Below are 18,514 nucleotides of genomic sequence, written 5' to 3' on the forward strand. Positions count from 1 at the left end.
GCAACGCGGGACACCCCGGTTTGATTCCTGGGTTGGGAAAAGCCCCTGGAGGAGGGCATGGCAACCCACTCCAGTATTCCTGCCTAGAGAATGCCCAGGGACAGAGGAACCTGGCGGCTACAGTCCATGGGGTTGCAAAGAGTCAGACATGACTGAGTGACTAAGCACCACACAGCACCTTCCTCAGACCTGTGCTCCGTTCAACAACCTCATGTCTGTTTGAAAGGGAATTGGGGTGGAAGATAGTTCTGGATGCCTACCCTCCAGTCCCGGATTCACTTCAGAGGCAGGGGTGCTAACCCCAGCAGCAGGGAAGGAAGCTGGCGGTCCTCGGGGTGCACATGGGGTGGCTGCGCTTCCACGAGGAGCCCAGACGCTCCACTGCACAGCGGGCTATGTGGCAGGACAGCCTCCCTCAGCCTCCCTGTGGCGGGCCCCCTCCCCGCGCCACCGCCTGTGAAGCCAACTGCAGAGGAACCGGCCTGTACTCCCACCCGCAGGCTCCTCAGTCCCCACACACGGGCACCTTCGCTTATCAAGTTTCAGCAAACTCAGCGCCCCCAGGCCCCCACCCCCGCCGGCGTCCCCTGGCCACCCTCACGGTCCCCACCCTCAGGGTCCCGCGCCTCCCTCATGCTCAGTGTCCCCCACTCCCAGGCTCAAGTTCCCTCCACCTCACGGTCCCCACACTCAGGGTCCCCCGCCTCCCTCATGCTCAGTGTCCCCTACTCACCAAGTAGTTGTCCCCGTGCTTGGAGCGTAGCATGCGCGTCACCTCCTGCAGGCTGTGCAGGTAAGACTCCTCGGAGCAGCCCGCGGGGAAGGACACGGCGATGATACGCTCAGTGATGTAGGTGAGATCCAGCTCGCGGCCGTCCTCCATGGCGGGGCTCAGCCCTGCAGGCCTGGGAGACACACGGGCGGCTGTCAGGAAAGGGGCCAAGCGCCAGGAGGGACATGCGCTCACTGTTCACATCCGGACCTGATGACAGGCTTCTGGGAATTTACTGATTCTCATCACAGGAGGGCACAAAGCTAAACTTCCTTAACGGTTATGACCGGGGCACTACTAGCTACAAGCGGGGAATACACCAAGGCTCCTGGTAGGGGGCAGGCCTGATGGAAAGCCAGCAGAGAGAGGGCCTCCGTGGGCAGGCATGAGTTCAGAGAGCCCAGATCTTGGAAGGAGGGGCATTCCTTACTCTGAGTGTCAAGTCAGGTGTAGGCAGCAAGGAGGAAGCCCATGAGACAGATGGATGGCAGAGCAAGAGGCCAAGGCTGGGAGACATCAACAAGTGCCTAGTCACATCTGCAGGCCCCATCCTGGGGGAGATGTGGAGGCCTGCTGTCCAGGGAGGAGGCTGGCCTGTCCTGCAGAGAGGAGGAGCTGGGAGGGAATTCCAGCAGCTGGGAGGCAAGGGCTGGCGTCTATATGAGAAGAGCTGTGTGCTGGCTCTGCTGAGACTGCACCTGGGTTAACCTGGAGGGCAGGCATCAGGTATCAGGAGGATGGGGTCTGGAAGAGGATAAAAACGCCATGCAATGAAGCCAGCAGAGGGGAGGACTTAGTGAGGGCCACTGGGTGGGGAGAGCCTGCAGCCTGGTGAGCCCAGGATAATGCGTCCAGCACGCAGCATCCAGGCTCTGCTTCCTCATCACTAGGACTGTGCAATGGGGACCACAGGCCCCAGAGCCCCTCCCAGGAAGAGCCTTCTAGGGCTGCAGGTGCTGTCAGGAATAGAAAGTGAAAAATCCAGGTGAGAGGTGATGGGGTCAACCTCAAAGACTGGTGAATCTATGGAGCGGTGCAGGACAGTCACGGGAGTGTAGTTTTAATCTATCAAATCCCCCACCACCAGCTTTAGGGGCTCATAGCTATTGTTTGTGTACTACTCCTATTACATGAGTCTCTCTCCTAATTCTGAAAAAGATTCAAAAGTATACTAAATAGTTTAAACAAACTTCTAAGTATTCATCATCCAATTTCAAAATGGACACACAGCCAAGCTTTTCCCACCCATACTCCCCGCTATCCCCTTCCCCACTGTGATTGCCCAAGATATTATATGTCATTTCTATAAGTAATTTTGCATTTATTTCTAAAAGAAAAAGATATGTTTAGAAATATCTACAACACCATTATGATGCCCAAAATAAATAATATCTTCAAATATCCAGTATCATAAATGTATTTTTTTAAATTGGCTTATTCAAACACCAACAATCACCAAGATATTTTTCTCTACTTTATGCAGGTATGAATGTAAAATAATTCTGTTTACTTTAAAAAATCAAATCACATCTTTTGACACGGGAACTTCCCTGGAGGCTCAGACAGTAAAGAATCTGCCTATAATGCAGGATACTCAGGTTCGCTCCCTGGGTCGGGAAGATCCCCTAAAGAAGGGATCGGCAACCCACTCCAGTATTCTTGCTGAAGAATTTCATGGACAAAGGAGCCTGATAGGCTACAGTCCGTGGATTCGCAAAGAGTTGAACAAGACTGAGCAACACTGACCTATTAAAAAATAATGAGTTTTTCACGTGCTGAAGTCAATTCTAGAACTCTCCCCAATGCTACATTTCACAATCAAATCACAGCAACATAATTACTGATTGGACGTTTCCACAACCAAGGTTTCTAATGCTGGGACATTACATTCCAGAAAGAGACACATATATGATATTTCTCAGCTTTGAGCATTTCTATTTAAAATTGAAAAAGACATTAAGATTACTACAGAATAAAATAACACCATGCCCGGGCTTCCTCTGCGAGAGCTGACCCAAGGCCAAAGGCTCAGAAGTAGCTTCAGTGATGGACACTCACCTAAACGGTTTGTCACAGCACAGAGAAGCAGGTGTTGATGATGCCCCTGGAGCCTGCAAAGGACAAGACAAGGATCATTCTCAAATCTCCTGTGCTGCCATCCCACACATTGCAAGCCCCACCAGGAAGGAAGGATGGCAGCTGATTCACATGATCATAAACACTGTCAGACCCTTCACTCTTGGTTCATCTTATCACCTGGGAGGGTCGCCAGCTTATCAGGACATCTCAGCCCTAAGACCTCAGATCCCAAGTGACACAATTCCACTAATCAACAGCAGGGCGGGTTCCCATGACCCCTGGTCAGGGCAAGGTAAGCAGTCCTTGGTCATGGCCTATCTGTCCCGGTATACAGGAAGCCCTCAGTCAATGTTGACCACTATTACATCATTATTGTTATATCTGCTCAAAAGAACCTGTTGCTGATTTTGAGAGAATTTTCTATTTTTACCACTCTATTTTTGAAAAGCTTATCTGACAGGGAAAAAAATTTCAGGTTATAATTACTTTACAGTCTACACAACCCTTGTGTGTGTGTGTGTGTGTGAGTGTGTGTGTTAAACTCCAAGGCGTGTGTGCGAACTAAAGTCACTTCAGTCGTGTCCACCTCTTTGTGATCCTGTGGACTGTAGCCCACCAGGCTCCTCTATATCCACTATTTCAGGAGATGAATCCAGTAACTTTGTGAGAGAAATTACCTCCCCATTTCAGAAGGGGGGAAACCAAGCCGCAGAGAGGTGTAAGGTCTCATGGAAAACGGCAGAGGGGGAGGAGAATCCAGATGTCCCTGTCTCGGCTCCCCCGAGCGCCTTCCTCTCAGGAGGCTCTTCTCTCCTGCCTTCTGTGAGCTCCTCCCCGCCTGCTGCATCTCACGGACACCGCTGTGTGGACCAGCCCAGGACACGCTTTGAGTAGGTGACACAGGGGTGACCATGCAGCAGGCTAGAGCTGGCCAAGGTGGACAGACCCCGGCACCCTCTTCTGCTCCTGCCCACCCTGGCCCTGGGGAACCCTTCTCAGACAGGACCTGACATCCCCCATCACCTGGGGTCCCACCTGGGCACCTGGCTCACAGTGGCTCCCCCAGTGTGAAGCGAAGGGATGAAGAGTGAATACCAAGTTTATCTCAGGGATCAGTGAGAGAGATGACCTCCTGAAGTTACACATCATGTGGCCAAGCCAACCCCAAACTGCAGAGGTCGCGACCTGGGCCCCAGACAAAAGCAGAACCTGGAAGGCACTCTCCTCCATGCTCAGATGTGAGAGTGGGCTCTGGGTGTCCACACGCAGTGGCTGGTCTTTCCTGGCCAGGACACATGCCTCTAGTTCATCTCCTCCTCTCGCAGAGGTGTCTTGGGACCCACTGAGATGGTCCCCATGGGTGCCAGGTACCAGAACTTGCCCTCCACTGTTCCAGTGTCCCCAGCCTCCGAGACCACCTCCCAGTGGGCGACAGGCCTCACACCCCATGTCTGTACTGTTTTAGGCTCCACACCGGTCCTGCCCATCTTCCCAGCATCCCAGACTTCTGATGGCTCAGGCCATATGGACGCCAAACAATGAGATTTGGGGGGAGGTCCATTAGAAAGCAAAGATTAAAATCTAAAATATATTTTTTTTAAGTATTGCTAAAATGTAAATACAATGTAAACTAATTCATCATTTTAGAAAACATCTTGTCCATAGATACAAAAAGCTCTTAAAAGGTCTGAAACACAACAGCAATGTGAGGAATGACTCAGGAAATTACTGGGAAAGTCCATAAGTCTCTAGGGACCAGGGTGCTCACTGCATTATGATGTGTGTAACAGGGAAAAATACACAGCCTAAGAGCTCAACCCTGCGACTTCGTTACATTAGATAAATCATGGGGCTCACAGATGGTGACAGACCTGTGGGCCTGGAGAGACGCCGTGATGTGTGACAACAATAGCACAAACAGTCACGACAGCCACGTGATCGCTCCCTGGGCCAGAGTGTGTGACTCACACACACACACTCACACCTACACACACACACCTGGAAACGTCTATCAGTGTGCAGGCTGCCTGGGCAGCAGTGTGTTTCTGGAATGTCCCACTACGTATTTTTTCTTGTTTTTTCTTCCATGTGCACTTTTTCCTTTTCTACCGAGAACACAGTTTACTTCTGTAACTGGAGAAAGCGCCAACACCAGGGTCAGCTCAGATGAGGTGCCAGCTCCTGGTGTGGCATTCAGGTCTTCCCGCCAGTGACAGAACCCAGACAGTCCTGGAGGGAAGACAGTGAGGGAGCCACTAAGCATCTTGGAACGGAACATTCTTGGCCTACCTAGAGTTACTGCATGACAGCTGCAGGGGCCTGAAAGTGACCCCACCCTCACCACGGCCAGGTCACAGGCCCTGAACACTGTGCACAGGGCCATCCAGCCTGGCCTTCATCCCAAGGACTTCATCCCCCTTAGGACTCAGCTACTAGTCTTGGCAGATCATCAAGGTTCCAGAAGAGCTGGTTTTAAGCTAACCTGACTCCAAACATCCCCACATCTGAGAACCACTGTCCTCGGTCGAAGGCACACAGCACTGTCTACTGTTCCTTCAGTTCATGCGCTTTCCATTTTGCTTTATACTGTGAATGTGTATAAGGAAGGCACACAATATCTCTGCAATGTGGGACATGATTTATAAATAAATGAACAGTAGTGCATTCACACTCCATTACAATTAAACATACGTAGGTCCCAGCCCTGGAGGTGAGTATGTAAACCTGTCTGGAGACCACCGCTCCCAATCAACCAGCACAAGGGACTGATTATGTCTCCTGATATTTGCAAACGTCTCTGCATTTTCACTAGGATGTTGCAAACCCTGGTAAGCAGGTTGTGCAAACCTATGTGACAAAGCAAAGCAGGAGAGCAGACAACACCACTCTGAAGGGAGGGGACGCCATGGGGGTCCTGCAGCCCAGCCCCGCCTGCTGATGTCTGAGCACTGACACGACCAGGCCCAGCTGCCCACCCCCAGGCCAACCCTGCCTCACAGCTAGGCCTGTGAGGGTCACTCCTGAACGCTGTGGGGAATTCCCTCGTCATTCCTGACACACGGGCGCTGAGTTTCAAGGGGGCTACAAAGCCTTCTCCAAAAGCCCCCATCATTCCACAATCTCCTGTGGTGTGGCTTCAAGGTTCAAGAGAATCAACTTAGTTTTGCCCTGTAATTCCCCAAATCAGCACATGAGCAAGAGATACCTCCTGTTCCAGAAGCCACCAAACTGAGCAGCTTCTGGGCCTCAAGCCCCAGGAGGGCAGGGAGGGTGGGCCTGGAGGGGCAGCACCCACACTCCCTGCAGCAGCCTCAAAGCCTCGTGGCTCCACAGAGGGTCCGAGCCAGCCCTCGCCCATAGCAAGTCCTGAACGCCACCGCCCTTCACATGACAGACGTGTTAGACGATAAATGCACAGCTAGATGGTACAAGAGAGAGATGATAAATAGGTTGGAGAGCTGATAGATAAACAGAGGATACGTAGACACACACATAAACACATGAAAAATAGGTAAACAAATACATACCTACATACAAGCAATACAATCAGAAAGCTAGGCCTCAGCCTACCCTCACAGTATTTCGGTTTCACCTGCAGCCTGAGCTGTTAGACCAAGTTAGACTGAAGTAACACACAGTGACTCAAGACAATCTGAAACCAACCATAAGTGTAAGTTTGTAAATAAGAGAGCGAACTCCTTGAAGGCTGGCCCTCTATGCCTTCCAGCAGCCCCCCATCACCTAAGTGGATGACAGCAGCTGGAACCCCCACATACTGACTCTGCCCCAGCCTGCCAGCAAGGCTCCTGACAACCCCCAGGGGAGGAGCACGCAGGGAGGCAGGTGCAGCCACAGCCTAGTGTGGAGGGGCTGTGGGAGGTGGGCCGAAGGAAGTCACGTGAGGGGATAGGACTGGGGGGGCGTGGCCAGTGCCAAGACCCTGCAGTGGGACTGCAAACATCTTGGAGACCAGCGAGGGAACCAGTGCAGCCAGAACAGGTGCAGAAGGGCAAGAGTGTGGAGGGGATTCTCTAGGAAGAAGAAGGCAGGCCCTCTGGCCAGTCCAGAGCCTCCAAGAGGCTGCAGAGAAAGCCTCCAAGAGGCTGCAGAAAAAGCCTCCTGCCTTCCTGCACCCCTCAGCAGCCAGCTGTGCCTGGGGTGACAGGGCCTGTGTCCACAGACCATGCAGCACCCCCTGCCCCCCTAGAGAAAACAGCAACATTCCACCAGCACCATCCTGTAAGAGGCGACAGGTGACCAAGGTCAGGAAGCAGACCCGTTCATGGCCAGCCACCTGGTTCTCAGCAGGAAGCCCAGTAAGACATGACTGTCCTCACTTCACAGCTGGGGAAACGGCATTCAGGACTCTTAGGTGTATGGAATCACACAGTTAAGAGGCAGCAGCAACTTCTGACACCAAAACTATGGACTCTTCCCATCCCCCGGCCCTCGATGGTCCACAGCCCATCCTGCCCAGCCTGTCCTTGGGTCAGACTGAAACCAGTGAAGCTAGAGGAGCTTTTCCCGGGGGAGTGGGTCTAGCCCTAAGCCTAGGAAGACAAAAGGAATCATGAGTGAGTCACCACTTCTAAGCCAGGTTCTGAGATCTGATGGGCACAAAATCCTGCAGCAGGGGAGAACCTCATTCTGGGGCTGTGTTTGGAACCAAGCAGATGATGAGCAGGGATGGGACCCGGATACACGGGAGAGAAGCCCCGTGGCTGCTCAGGGAGCTCACGCCTCACGCCGACTGGAAGCAGCCCGACTTGTCCAAACACCGCACTTGTCAGGAAGGTGACACGTGACATCTCTATGCGTCTTTACTTGGAAGCAAAGAATTTATCTACTCTTGGGGCTAAAGAGCTAAAGCCCTCATCTATCACCACAGTACAGTTCATGCCTTAAGAATGTCTGATTTATTTTAACGCACATATATATATATATGGAAACTAGAAAAATGGCACTGATGGAACTATTTGCAGGGTGGGAAGAGAGACACAGACGTAGACAACAGACTTATGACACGGCGGGGAAGAGAGGGTGGGGCGAGTTGGGAGAGTGGCACTGACATACATACACTGTGCTTTGCGGAGTCACTCACTCGTGTCTGACTCTGCAACTCCACTCCTGGCTGTAGCCCGCCAGGCTCCTCTGGCCATGGGATTCTCCAGGCAAGATTATTGGAGTGGGTTGCCATGCCCTCCTCCAGGGGATCTTCCTGACCCAAGGATCAAATCCATGTCTCTTACGTCTCCTGCATTGGTAGGCAGGTTCTTTACCACTAGCGCCACTTAGGAAGCCCATACATCCACTAACGTGTGTAATATAACTAGCTAGTGGGAAGCCACTGTATAACACAGGGAGCTCAGATCAGTGCTCTCTGATGACCTAAAGGGGTGGGACGGGGGGAAGGGAGGGAGGCTCCAGACAGAGGGGATATGTGTATACATATGGCTGATTCACAATGTTATACAGCAGAAATTAAAACATTATAAAGCAATTATATTACAATAAAAAAAATGGCTGAGAACTCCTTGCTGAAGTCTCTTAAAAAGATAGTTCCTTGCTCATAAGTAATCCTGCGTCCTGACCTTGGAGAAGGCTAAGGAAACCTCTCTACTTGTAGACCCCAGGCCCCTAGATGTGTGCTGCAAACTCCTTTTCTCTTGTTATTTTGCAAGTAGAGGGCTGCCCGCCTGCCTTCCTGGAGAGCCTTTGGAGGCTGACACCTGCAGGCCACCACCGCCCTCTGTGGCCCAGTGCCAGTGTCCTGGGTGAAAGCCACTCGGCCACCTCCCAGTTCCTCCCAGTCTCCCTGTCTCCAGGGCAGTGCAGCACCCGCCTCCACCCCGCCCAGCCTCCTTCACCTGTGTCCCCTTTGGCACGTGCTAATCACAGCTTGCAACTTCTAAAGGTACCAAGAAAAAGAAGGAAGAAGGAAAGAGACGCAGGTGGGATCCATGGGTAAAGGTTAACCTGTGAAAGGTAACCCACAAGGCCTGGGCTGCTTCTCCTTAAAGGTGCTGCTTGAGGCCCAGAGTTCATCTGCTTGGACCAATATGTGGTCCCGGGACTCCGATGAAGCCGGTGGCCTCCCTGGGCATCAGTCTCTTCTGATAAAATGACAGCTTTTGGATCTAGTGCTCAGAAGGCCCGGCCCAGCCCTGAAATCCCCAAGTCCATTGTTCCGAGGCAGAGACTAGCGAGCCGTCCACCCGATAAAGAAGGCAGAGGCTAGCGAGCCGTCCACCCGATAAAGAATCAGATGACTTGCCTGGGGGCTCTCTTGTTCAACATATTTTTCAAATAATTAAAACTCATTTATTTTCCAAACGGGATTATTTTTATATTTGAAACAGACAACAGCAGTTTTGCTGTCAGGTGCCCATCTTTCAACTAAGTATAGTAACCAAAACGACATCTGCATGCCGATGCAAACTTCTTTTATTAACAGAGGACAGAGATGGGTGCGCAGCTGGCCAAGACCAGCAGAGGCTCAGTCCACAACACTTGGTGACTCTGGCCCAAGCATCTCTGGGAGGGAACTGCTTTGCCCCTGATAACTGCGCCTCTCTAAGAAGGAAAGGATGGGGTTCAGACAGGCCAGCCACCATTTGGGAGAAGATGTAGGCCAGCCACATACTTCCAAACAACAGAGGGAGAGAACAGGGTGCCCTGGGGTCCTGACGGGGACCACTGGGGTGAAAAGGCAGCTGGAAGCTCAGTGCACAAAGGTCAAAGCACAAGTTCAAAGTGGGAGTGCTGGTGCTCCCTGGGCACACACCCTGCCAGCCCCATCTGGGCCGGATAAACACAGGTCTCCACAGTGCCCGGGGGCCCCTGTGCTCACAGACGTGGGGGGTGTCTGGAGGAGACGGGGAGGTGGGATCCTCATCCACTGGGCAACATCTCCTAAGAGTCACTCACTCCCCAGGGCGGACAGGGTTCCAGCACCCTGGGCTCCCAGCTGACCTGAGGTTTACTTGGTTCTGTCAAATATCCCTGCAGCATCTCGAATCAAGACTCAAAGCTCTGTTATCTTGACAGGACACCAAGTATCTTATACTTTTTCGAGGAAAAGGTGTAGTCGATGTATCACAAGAAACAAACACCCTGAAGGCCTCACTCTGGATGCAAAAAGTGCCATCAAAGGCTTTGGACGAGGGAGCAGCTGTCACAGCCAGCAACCACGTCCAAACCAAAAGACCCTGCATCGCCAGTAATGAGTGCCAATGATAATCTGCCAATGTGAGAGGCAGATCACTGGCTTCCTATAGGCTTCTACAAAAAATGGTGCTTAACAAACCCGACACAGGAGTGACACAGCACAGACGCCACATCCCTGAGGGCCTCAGTGGAGCCGAGGGGACCACCGAAAGGCTTACAAGAGGGATCGGATTTGGACTGCAAGGAGGGGTGGAGACGGCGACTATAGGCTATGCGCTCTGTCACCCTCCAATCCCCAGGGCAAGAAAGTGGAGGAAAAGGCAAAGCAAGACCCGCCACACAGGAGTAAGTAGTGGGACCAGGGACAGACCCATGCCCGTACTCCTCGCCGTGGCCATCCTCCAGGCTTCTGCAGGAGTCCCTTCCTGCCCCAGGAAGCTGTGACTACAGGGCCACACAGGGCCAGCCAACTGACACAAAGCCAGGGTTAGCCACACAAGGAGTCCCTGCATTACCAGGCTCCACTCTCTAAGAACAGGTAACAGTACTCCAAATGCTCCGCTGTGTGGCCTTGAGCAGGCACTTTGCCGTCTCTGCGCTTCATGCTCCTTACCCAGAAAACAGGCTGATAAATACAGCAACCTCTCTGCAAGGTGGCTGTGGGGTTAAAGCAGCAAAGGCCAGTCACACACCCAGAACAGGGCCCAGCAGAGAGCAAATGCATTAACATTTACAGCAACATATGTGTTTTCTGGGAAACCATGAGATGAGGTGACGGGAAAACGAGAACAGAAGTGCCTCAACGAGCACCACTCGGGGGACTTCCCTCGTGGTTCAGTGACTAACCCTCTGAGTTCCCAATGCAGGAGGCCTGGGTTCAATCCCTGCTCAGGGAACTAGATTCCACATGCTGCAACTAAGACCCGGCGCAGCCAAATAAAAAAATAATGTAAAAAAAAGAACCACTTGGTGGGGAGTGCACAGCCACGGATGCTTCCCTGTGAAGATGCAACAGCACCTGTTTCTGTCACACGTGCACACACACACACACACACACACACACACACACACTGCGGGCCTGGCACAGGGGAGAACCAAGCCTATGTTGGCGGGATGATGATGTACCCACATCAGTACGGCAGGCAGCAAAGCACTGGGGTCTGCAGGATGAGGGAAGGAATAAGCCCAGCAGTCATTTCAAAGCAACAGAGGGCTGACCTGGCCATTTTAAGAGGCAGGAGGATACTGTTTTACATTTCAGTAATGAATACCTAGTTAGCTTTATTTTCAGGATAATAAAACTAAATGGGGTGTATTTATTTATTATTTAAGTGGCTTAAACAGACTCATCAGCTAAAAGAATAGCAGCTGAAGAATAGCAAATCTCTACACCTTCACAAGTTTGTACCATATGGAATCAATGAAATAGGGGGGTGGCTGGCTATTAGGAAGAAATTGTCCATCAAACAGCCAGGTAGTGAAGCATCAATTCAGACAACCCAGTGACGGTGAAGGACAGCCTGTCCCCACAGACCATAAATGGTGGGTTCTGCTCACTGGCTGGGTGGGACTCACATGCTGCACCGGCCCAGGTACAGGCTTCAGTAACACATGTTCTCACCCACGGAACCCCCCAGATCACCCTGTGGAAGTATCTAATGAGATTCCCCCCACCCCCCGCAAAGTGAGGAACCCGAAGCAGAGGCCTCCCTCCCCTGGCGCCCCCAGCCCTCGCGGTGAAGGGTGGCACTGGGATCCCTGGGCTGCACCCGTTTCCCACCTCCCCTCGCCCCCTCCACCTTTTGGGTAAAGAGCAGAGAAAGACCTTTCGCAGCTGCCATACCAGGAACTTGGCAGGGCCCGAGGACACTGCACGGCCCCCAGCTTCCCAGAGTCGCCGGACCTGTGTGCTGCTCCCAGCCATGCTGACCAGCCTGAAACTGGCGCTGTGAAAAGGTCCCGTAAAAAGGAACAAAAGGAACGTTGCATAACCAGAGCCAGATTCACAAGGAAGCACAGAGCCTGTGGCAGTGCACAAATGTCATCACCCAGCTGGGGACCGGGGAGGGGGTTCTCTTAAGGAGACCAACTGAAACAGCTCTGCACGTTCTGTTTGTTTCTCCAGGAAAACAGTTAAAATACATCTTAAAACTTTTTGAGAGACTTGCGTGGTGGTCCAGTGGTTAAGACTCCATGATTCCACTGCAGGGGGCACGTTTGATCCCTGGTTGGGGAACTAAGATTCTGCAAGGCACATAGCGTAACCACAAAAACAAAAAAAATAAATGAAAATCTTTTAAAAGGTAACAACTAGCCACATCCAGTTCAAACACGAAGGCCTTCATGTGTTCTCTCATTCATTCACCTACTCACTGCCTGGCTGGTAGGGTGCAGGGGTGAAGTGTACCTGCTTTGGAACCTTAATGCCTGGGTGAGACCCCAGCTGTCTGACCTTTGGAAATTACTTCTCCGTGACTCAGTTTTCTCACCTGGAAAGTGGGGGTATTGGGAGGATTAAATAAGGAAACATGCAGAGCTAAGAATGGCATCTAGCAGATAATAAAAGCTAAATAAATCTCAGCTTTGCGTTCAATCCTTGTGTTTGGGTGCCAGGGAGGGACTGGCCCATGGAAGTGAAACTTCCCCACAAGCCCACACTAAACGCAATAACCTGCTAAGACCACAGCTCCATTCAAAGAAATAAGACTTGGGCAAAGAAACGTTCCCAATGTCAGACAGCCAGCAAGACATTGTTCCCTTCCAGAATAAGAAGACCAGAAACAGATTCATTATCAGGATTGTCCACCTTGAGAATTTTTTTCTTAACGCTCCTACAAGTGAGCAACAATTACCATGAATTACTAGAAAAATACACACCCCTCTGAAGTTAGGAAACTAAAAGTGTGTGAAAGTCATTCAGTCATGTCTGATTCTTTGTGACCCCATGGACTATATACAGTTTACGGAGTTCTCCAGGCCAGAATATTGGAGTGGGCAAGCCTTTCCCTTCTCCAGGGGATCTTCCCAACCCAGGGATTTGAACCAGGGCCTCCTGCATTGCAGGCGGATTCTTCACCAACTGAGCTAAGGTAACGTCATTCTGCCCCCAAGCTCAACTATGAGAAGCAAGGTTTTGTTCACGCGAAGATTTGTTGTTGTTTGGTCGCTAAGTCATGTCCTGAGACTGTGTCTATGCTTATTTGTCACCAAATACTCAGATTTCTGAGATGCGTAGGCTGGTCTGAACCATGTGGAACTCGGAGGCTGATGAAGGGAGGGAGGGAGGCCCAGGACAGGCAGCGGAAACAGCACTTTCACAATCAAGCCTGATGTCCCAGAGGGGCTAGTGGGCAGAGGTCTGCAGGGCAGGCAGCGGCCACCCCCAGGAAGCAGAGCATGGGAGCCAGAGTCAGGGCTCAATGCTCCCTGTAACTTTCACAGCCCCATTAAAGCAGAGTGAGGACAGGAGCAAACACAGACGAGGCGCCAGGGACAGGCTCAGTGCCAAGGGCAAGTGGAGGCCCTGCAGATCCCTCTGGGGAGGAACTCACTGCACCGGGGAGCATGGCCAGCTTCTCCTTCCACAGCAGTTCCCTCCTCCCATCGTGCTCCTTCCCTGCCCCTGGCCTGATGTGGCCCACGAGTGGTTCAGCAGGAGCGGGGAGGCTGGGAGCACAGGAGCCAGGGGGGCCAGTCCCACAGTGGAGCCGAGGGCTCGGTGGCAGCACGTACACGGGCTCCAGCTGAGGGCCTCCTGCCAGGACCCTGCAGGAACCAGAGAGGGGTCAGGAAGGACCGCACAGGGCAGGGGTTACATCCTGTTGGCGCTAAAGTGGGGTGGGGATCAGAAAGGGCAGAGCCAGAGCTGCCCTACCCCCCCCCACCCCCGTCCTCCTAAATTCTCCCAGGAAACCTACTGGGATTCTCAGGAAGGCAGGTGTCCCAGAACCTAGCAGGTATCTGCCCACCCACCCGTCTGCCTGCCTTCTGTCCTTTTGAATTAGATGAAACCAAGAAACAAACACAAAATCAAAGCCAAAGAGCATGGCAGGACCAGAAAGAAGCAGGCGCCTGATGGCTCCATTAGCGCCTGAAATGTCATGTTCCTTGGGTGCCAAGTTTCCAGGAGGCCAAAAGGATAAGAGAGGTATTGACACACATTGTTGTGTTGGACACGTCAGTTGTGGGGACACTGTGGCTTTACAGGTGACCCAGCCTGTCTGAGGCTGCATTCAACTCACTCCCTTGACACCCAAAGTCATAAGAGGAAAAGCAGGCAGTGCCGGAGCACGAGCCGTCCAGAACCAGAGCCCCAGCCCCATCCCCCACTGTCAGACCCTCCCCTACAGCTGTCCACACCAGAGGCTGCCCAGCAGATTTCATTTTATGAAATAGTCTGGTACGTCCCTTAAATTAAGAGGAAGACTCACATAGGCCCATTTTATAATTACATCTAAACAGGTAGGCTTTCTTTTTTTTTTAATCAATTATTTCATAACAAGAATATTTCATTTCTTCTCACAAAATATCACAGGCAGGGCTCTGGGAGACTGTTACAGCCCTGTCCCTGGCAGGATGGCCCTGGGAGCGGCCTGCTCTGGAGGAAATCATGTGGGGTCTCCTTCCAGGCCAGACACAATGGAGACCCCGAGCTGGGGAGCTGGAGTGTCTGTCTTAGGTCAGCTCAGTCCTCACAAGACAGCAGGGGGTTCCTGAGAGGGACCATGGGGTGAGGGGTAAACGGGCCACATGTCCCCTTACCTGTCATGTCAGCAGAATTTTGAACTCTTTTTTTTTTTTAACTCTTTTAAGCTCCAAAATCACTGCAGATGGTGACTGCAGCCATGAAATTAAAAGACACTTGCTCCTTGGAAGAAAAGCTATAACCAACCTAGACAGCATATTAAAAAGCAGAGACATTACTTCGCCAACAAAGTAATGTCTAGTCAAAGCTATGGCTTTTCCAGTAGTTATGTATGGATGTGAGAGTTAGACTACAAAGAAACTGAGCACCAAAGAATTGATGCTTTTGAACTGTGGTGTTGGAGAAGACTCTTGAGAGTCCCTTGGACTGCAAGGAGATTCAACTAGTCCATCCTACAGGAAATCAGTCCTGAATATTCATTGGAAGGACTGAGGCTGAAGCTGAAACTACAGTATTTTGGCCACCTGATTCGAAGAACTGACTCATTTGAAAATACCCTGATGTTGGGAAAGACTGAAGGCGGGAAAAGAAGGGGACAACAGAGGATGACATGGTTGGATGGCATCATCGACTCAATGGACATGAGTTTGAGTAAACGCCGGGAGTTGGTGATGGACAGGGAGGCCTGGTGTGCTGCAGTCCACGGTGTCTCAGAGAGTCGGACAAGACTGAGTGACTGAACTGAACTGAAGCATCAGCTCTCACCTCTGTGCAGTGGGTCAAGGGTGGCAGCCTCTAGGCTTCCCGAGGATTGGAGAAGTCAAGAGGCACATGTCCCCATGGCTCCTGGCAGTATCAGCTCAAAGACTCTTCATCATCAGAGGGCCCTGATGGAGAGAAGGTCCAAGCCCAACTCCTGCATATCACAAGAGAGGAACATGATGGGGAGGGGCAGTGAGTCCTGGTGGGGAAGTAGACAGGGCCACATGTGGTACCCCAAGGACAAGCTGTTTACTCCTTACTCCATGGTGATGGAGAACACCCCGAGCCTGGGGATTCAGGTCTCAAAGACACCATCAAATTCCCAACAGGAGCATTCTCAGCCCCAGCCAGGGATATGAACAATGCAAGAAGGAGCAGCCCAGGAGTGCCTAGCAGCTCCAGAAGAGACCGGACATGTCTCTAGAAGGTGAGGACCTGTGTTATAAGCCCTGGAGTAGGGTCACTCAGCCTGGGTAGGCGAATGCTCTCTGCAGAGACAGGGCTTCAGCAGTGGAGAGGTGGGTCTACCCTGGGGTGTCCAGCGGGGGCAGTGTCCTATCCGCAGGCCCATCCTGCCCCAGAGCCCGGACCACTCAGTCCTCCACATGGATTTCTTCCAGCTTGGCTTTCCTCCTGCCCACCTCTCCGGTTTGTACATGAACTGCTCACCACAGGTTCAGGGGGAGGCAGTTGCAAGTTCCTCCTGATGGGCAAGTCAGGGGAAAAGGTCTGAGGACCCCTAATCAATACCTGATCAACTATAGTTCATTCAAGGTTGTCATGTTCTTAAAAAGTCACCATGACACTGGCCAGGTTTCTGGTGCCTCGAAGTACCAGACAGCACTTCAGGACTATAGCTGGATGCCATTGTAAACAGAAATCACAAACAAGAAGCAAAAAAATTCCCAAAATGTGGCACTAAATATAAATACACCTCGAGAAGAACCCCTGTTTACTCTTCGTCTGAAGACTAAAACAAGAGGCACCTTGAGGAACACAGCTGGTGAGTGCCCACATGCAGCTCAAATTTTCTGCCCTTCTGCACATGTCCCTAGATGGCCACAAAATCACAGTGAGTGTTGATTTGGGGATTACAAACAAGTTTTCATAAATAGGCAAGTTTGCAAATATATGATCCACAAATAAAGAGGAGTGACTGCAACTGAACCTGTTTTATTTGTAGATGATTCAATCTTTGATTCACCTAAGAAATACCTGGAAAACTTCCCAATTCTAATGTCCCCACATAATAAATTTGTCCCAATAATATCATGAAAAGAATCCTAATCACAGTCTAACCCAGTCACATTTGTACGTTTACAGGATGTCATTTCTTTATCCCGAGGATGCTTTACGCTCCTTTGGAAGCTAAGCTCTGGAGTTCTCTTGCCTCCTTGGATGGCAGGCTGAATGCTGCCACGCTTCCTTCTAAAGACACATCACTGTCTCTGCCAGAGCTCTGTTCTCACCTGAGGATTTAGGATGCCACACACTGAGCTGCTTGGAGCATTTTTTAGACAGAGACTCTGAAGAAGCTGGCTCTGTGTTCTAGAACACAGATAAAAGGACCACAATGTTGTCTACACAACGTTGGGAGAGAGGAAGGGCATCAGGAGGTGAGAGACTGTTTCCAGGAGGAAGGGATCTCAATGAGGCAGCCCAGCACCCTCCCCCAACCCCAGGCTGCAGAGTCCTCAGTCATCCCCATGCTCAGCTCCCACAACCTGCCAGCCTTGCTCAGAGTGGGCCCTCCCCTGGAAGACATCTCCTTCTAGATCAGGTGCCCAAATTTCAGCTGGCAGCACAACCACCCAGAAGGCTTAGGAAAAGAGATCTGGGGTCAGGGGTGGGGTCAGAGAATGTGTGCTTCTAAGTTTCCAGATTTATGCTGCTGCTGCTGCTGGGCTGAAATCACACTTTGAGAACCACTGACTAAACTATTTGTGCATTGCTTGGTTTGTACTAAAACCTTGTTACCACATGCTAAGATGATTTTATTAAAGCGTCCCTCACTGTCACTTTCACTCAACATGAAACCCCAATCTCCCAGTCACATTTGGAATGACCACTGCGGCAATGCCGTCAGCTTTTACTTGAATATTCCCAAGGACAGGGAGCTCATTTCCTCATAAACCTCCAAGTCCATTTTAACTCTTAATTTTCCAAAGTCGTTTGTTACATTGAGTTTAACTCAATTGACATCAACTCCTTTGGAAAGGAAGCTGTATAAATTTCTCAAAGAGAAGAATAAGAATGCCCTTGGCTAGTTTGACACTCACTTTTAGGTAGAACGTTTTCAAAAAGCTTTATGAAGCAAACATTGTCATTTTAGAAAACAATGTATCAATCACCTCTGTGTCCTGTGCTGATGAATACAGCAGGCTTTCCATGAAGCATTTCATCAAGCAGACACGGTGTTCTTCCAGAGGCCAACAGGTCGCGAGGCCACGCTGGACACTGGCGGGCAAGCCGTGAGCCCTCACATATGGGAAATGACTATGCAGGGTGGGGAGCTGGCAGTGTATCTCAAAACATGGTGGGTGACACGTATAATGAAAAACAGTTACTGGCCACTGGGCCTCAGTCACCTGTTCACCTTGAGCTCTGTGCCTACACTACCTGCATCCTGCATAATAACCCTGGGAGCGGGAGACACGAGTGCAGAGCTTCAGGTGCCCCAGCTTCCAATAACCCCCAAATGAACTGCATCCACACACCCACCCCCACAGCCCCTCACTGAACCACTGTAAAGCCAACCCCAGACATTATACCATTTCATCTAATAAGTTATTTCGGTATCTTTAGACTAGAGACTTAAAAAAAAAAATACAACAACAAAATACCAGTATCATTAGCAATCATTCCTTAATATAAACCAAATACATCATCATATTTGTACACAAACATGTGATCAATGTTCCAACGTCCCTGTCTTACAAGTATTGTTTTGGTTTTGGTTTTTTACAGTCGGACACTTTAACTGGATCCACATCAAGTCTCACCGTGTTTATTTAACCAGTCTCCTCAGTTCCTTTACCACAGTTCCTCCTCCTCCTCTTCCTGCAGTGTATTTGAAAACAACTGGGGTT

The 18,514-nt window shown here is 51.0% G+C and overlaps 1 protein-coding gene across 10 annotated transcripts in view; it reads right to left on the reverse strand.

The window, feature by feature from the left end:
* The window catches only part of TNS3 (tensin 3), a 220,812-nt gene that overhangs the window by 116,420 nt on the left and 85,878 nt on the right, over positions 1-18,514 (reverse strand). For 7 of the 10 annotated variants that reach the window (XM_070467284.1, XM_070467278.1, XM_070467272.1 and 4 more), the window contains 2 exons: positions 2,831-2,883; positions 734-905 (listed from right to left, as the gene is read on the reverse strand). In XM_070467284.1, coding sequence (XP_070323385.1) covers positions 734-883 — 150 coding nt within the window. In that variant the 5' untranslated portion in view covers positions 884-905; positions 2,831-2,883. Of the gene's footprint in view, positions 1-733; positions 906-2,830; positions 2,884-11,861; positions 11,960-13,569; positions 13,784-15,428; positions 15,580-18,514 lie in introns of those variants that run through there. The other 3 variants (XM_070467265.1, XM_070467277.1, XM_070467259.1) reach the window with 3 other exon arrangements.

This window comes from Odocoileus virginianus, chromosome 1, assembly GCF_023699985.2.
Source record: "Odocoileus virginianus isolate 20LAN1187 ecotype Illinois chromosome 1, Ovbor_1.2, whole genome shotgun sequence".
In the NCBI taxonomy this organism is placed as follows: Eukaryota; Metazoa; Chordata; class Mammalia; order Artiodactyla; family Cervidae; genus Odocoileus; species Odocoileus virginianus.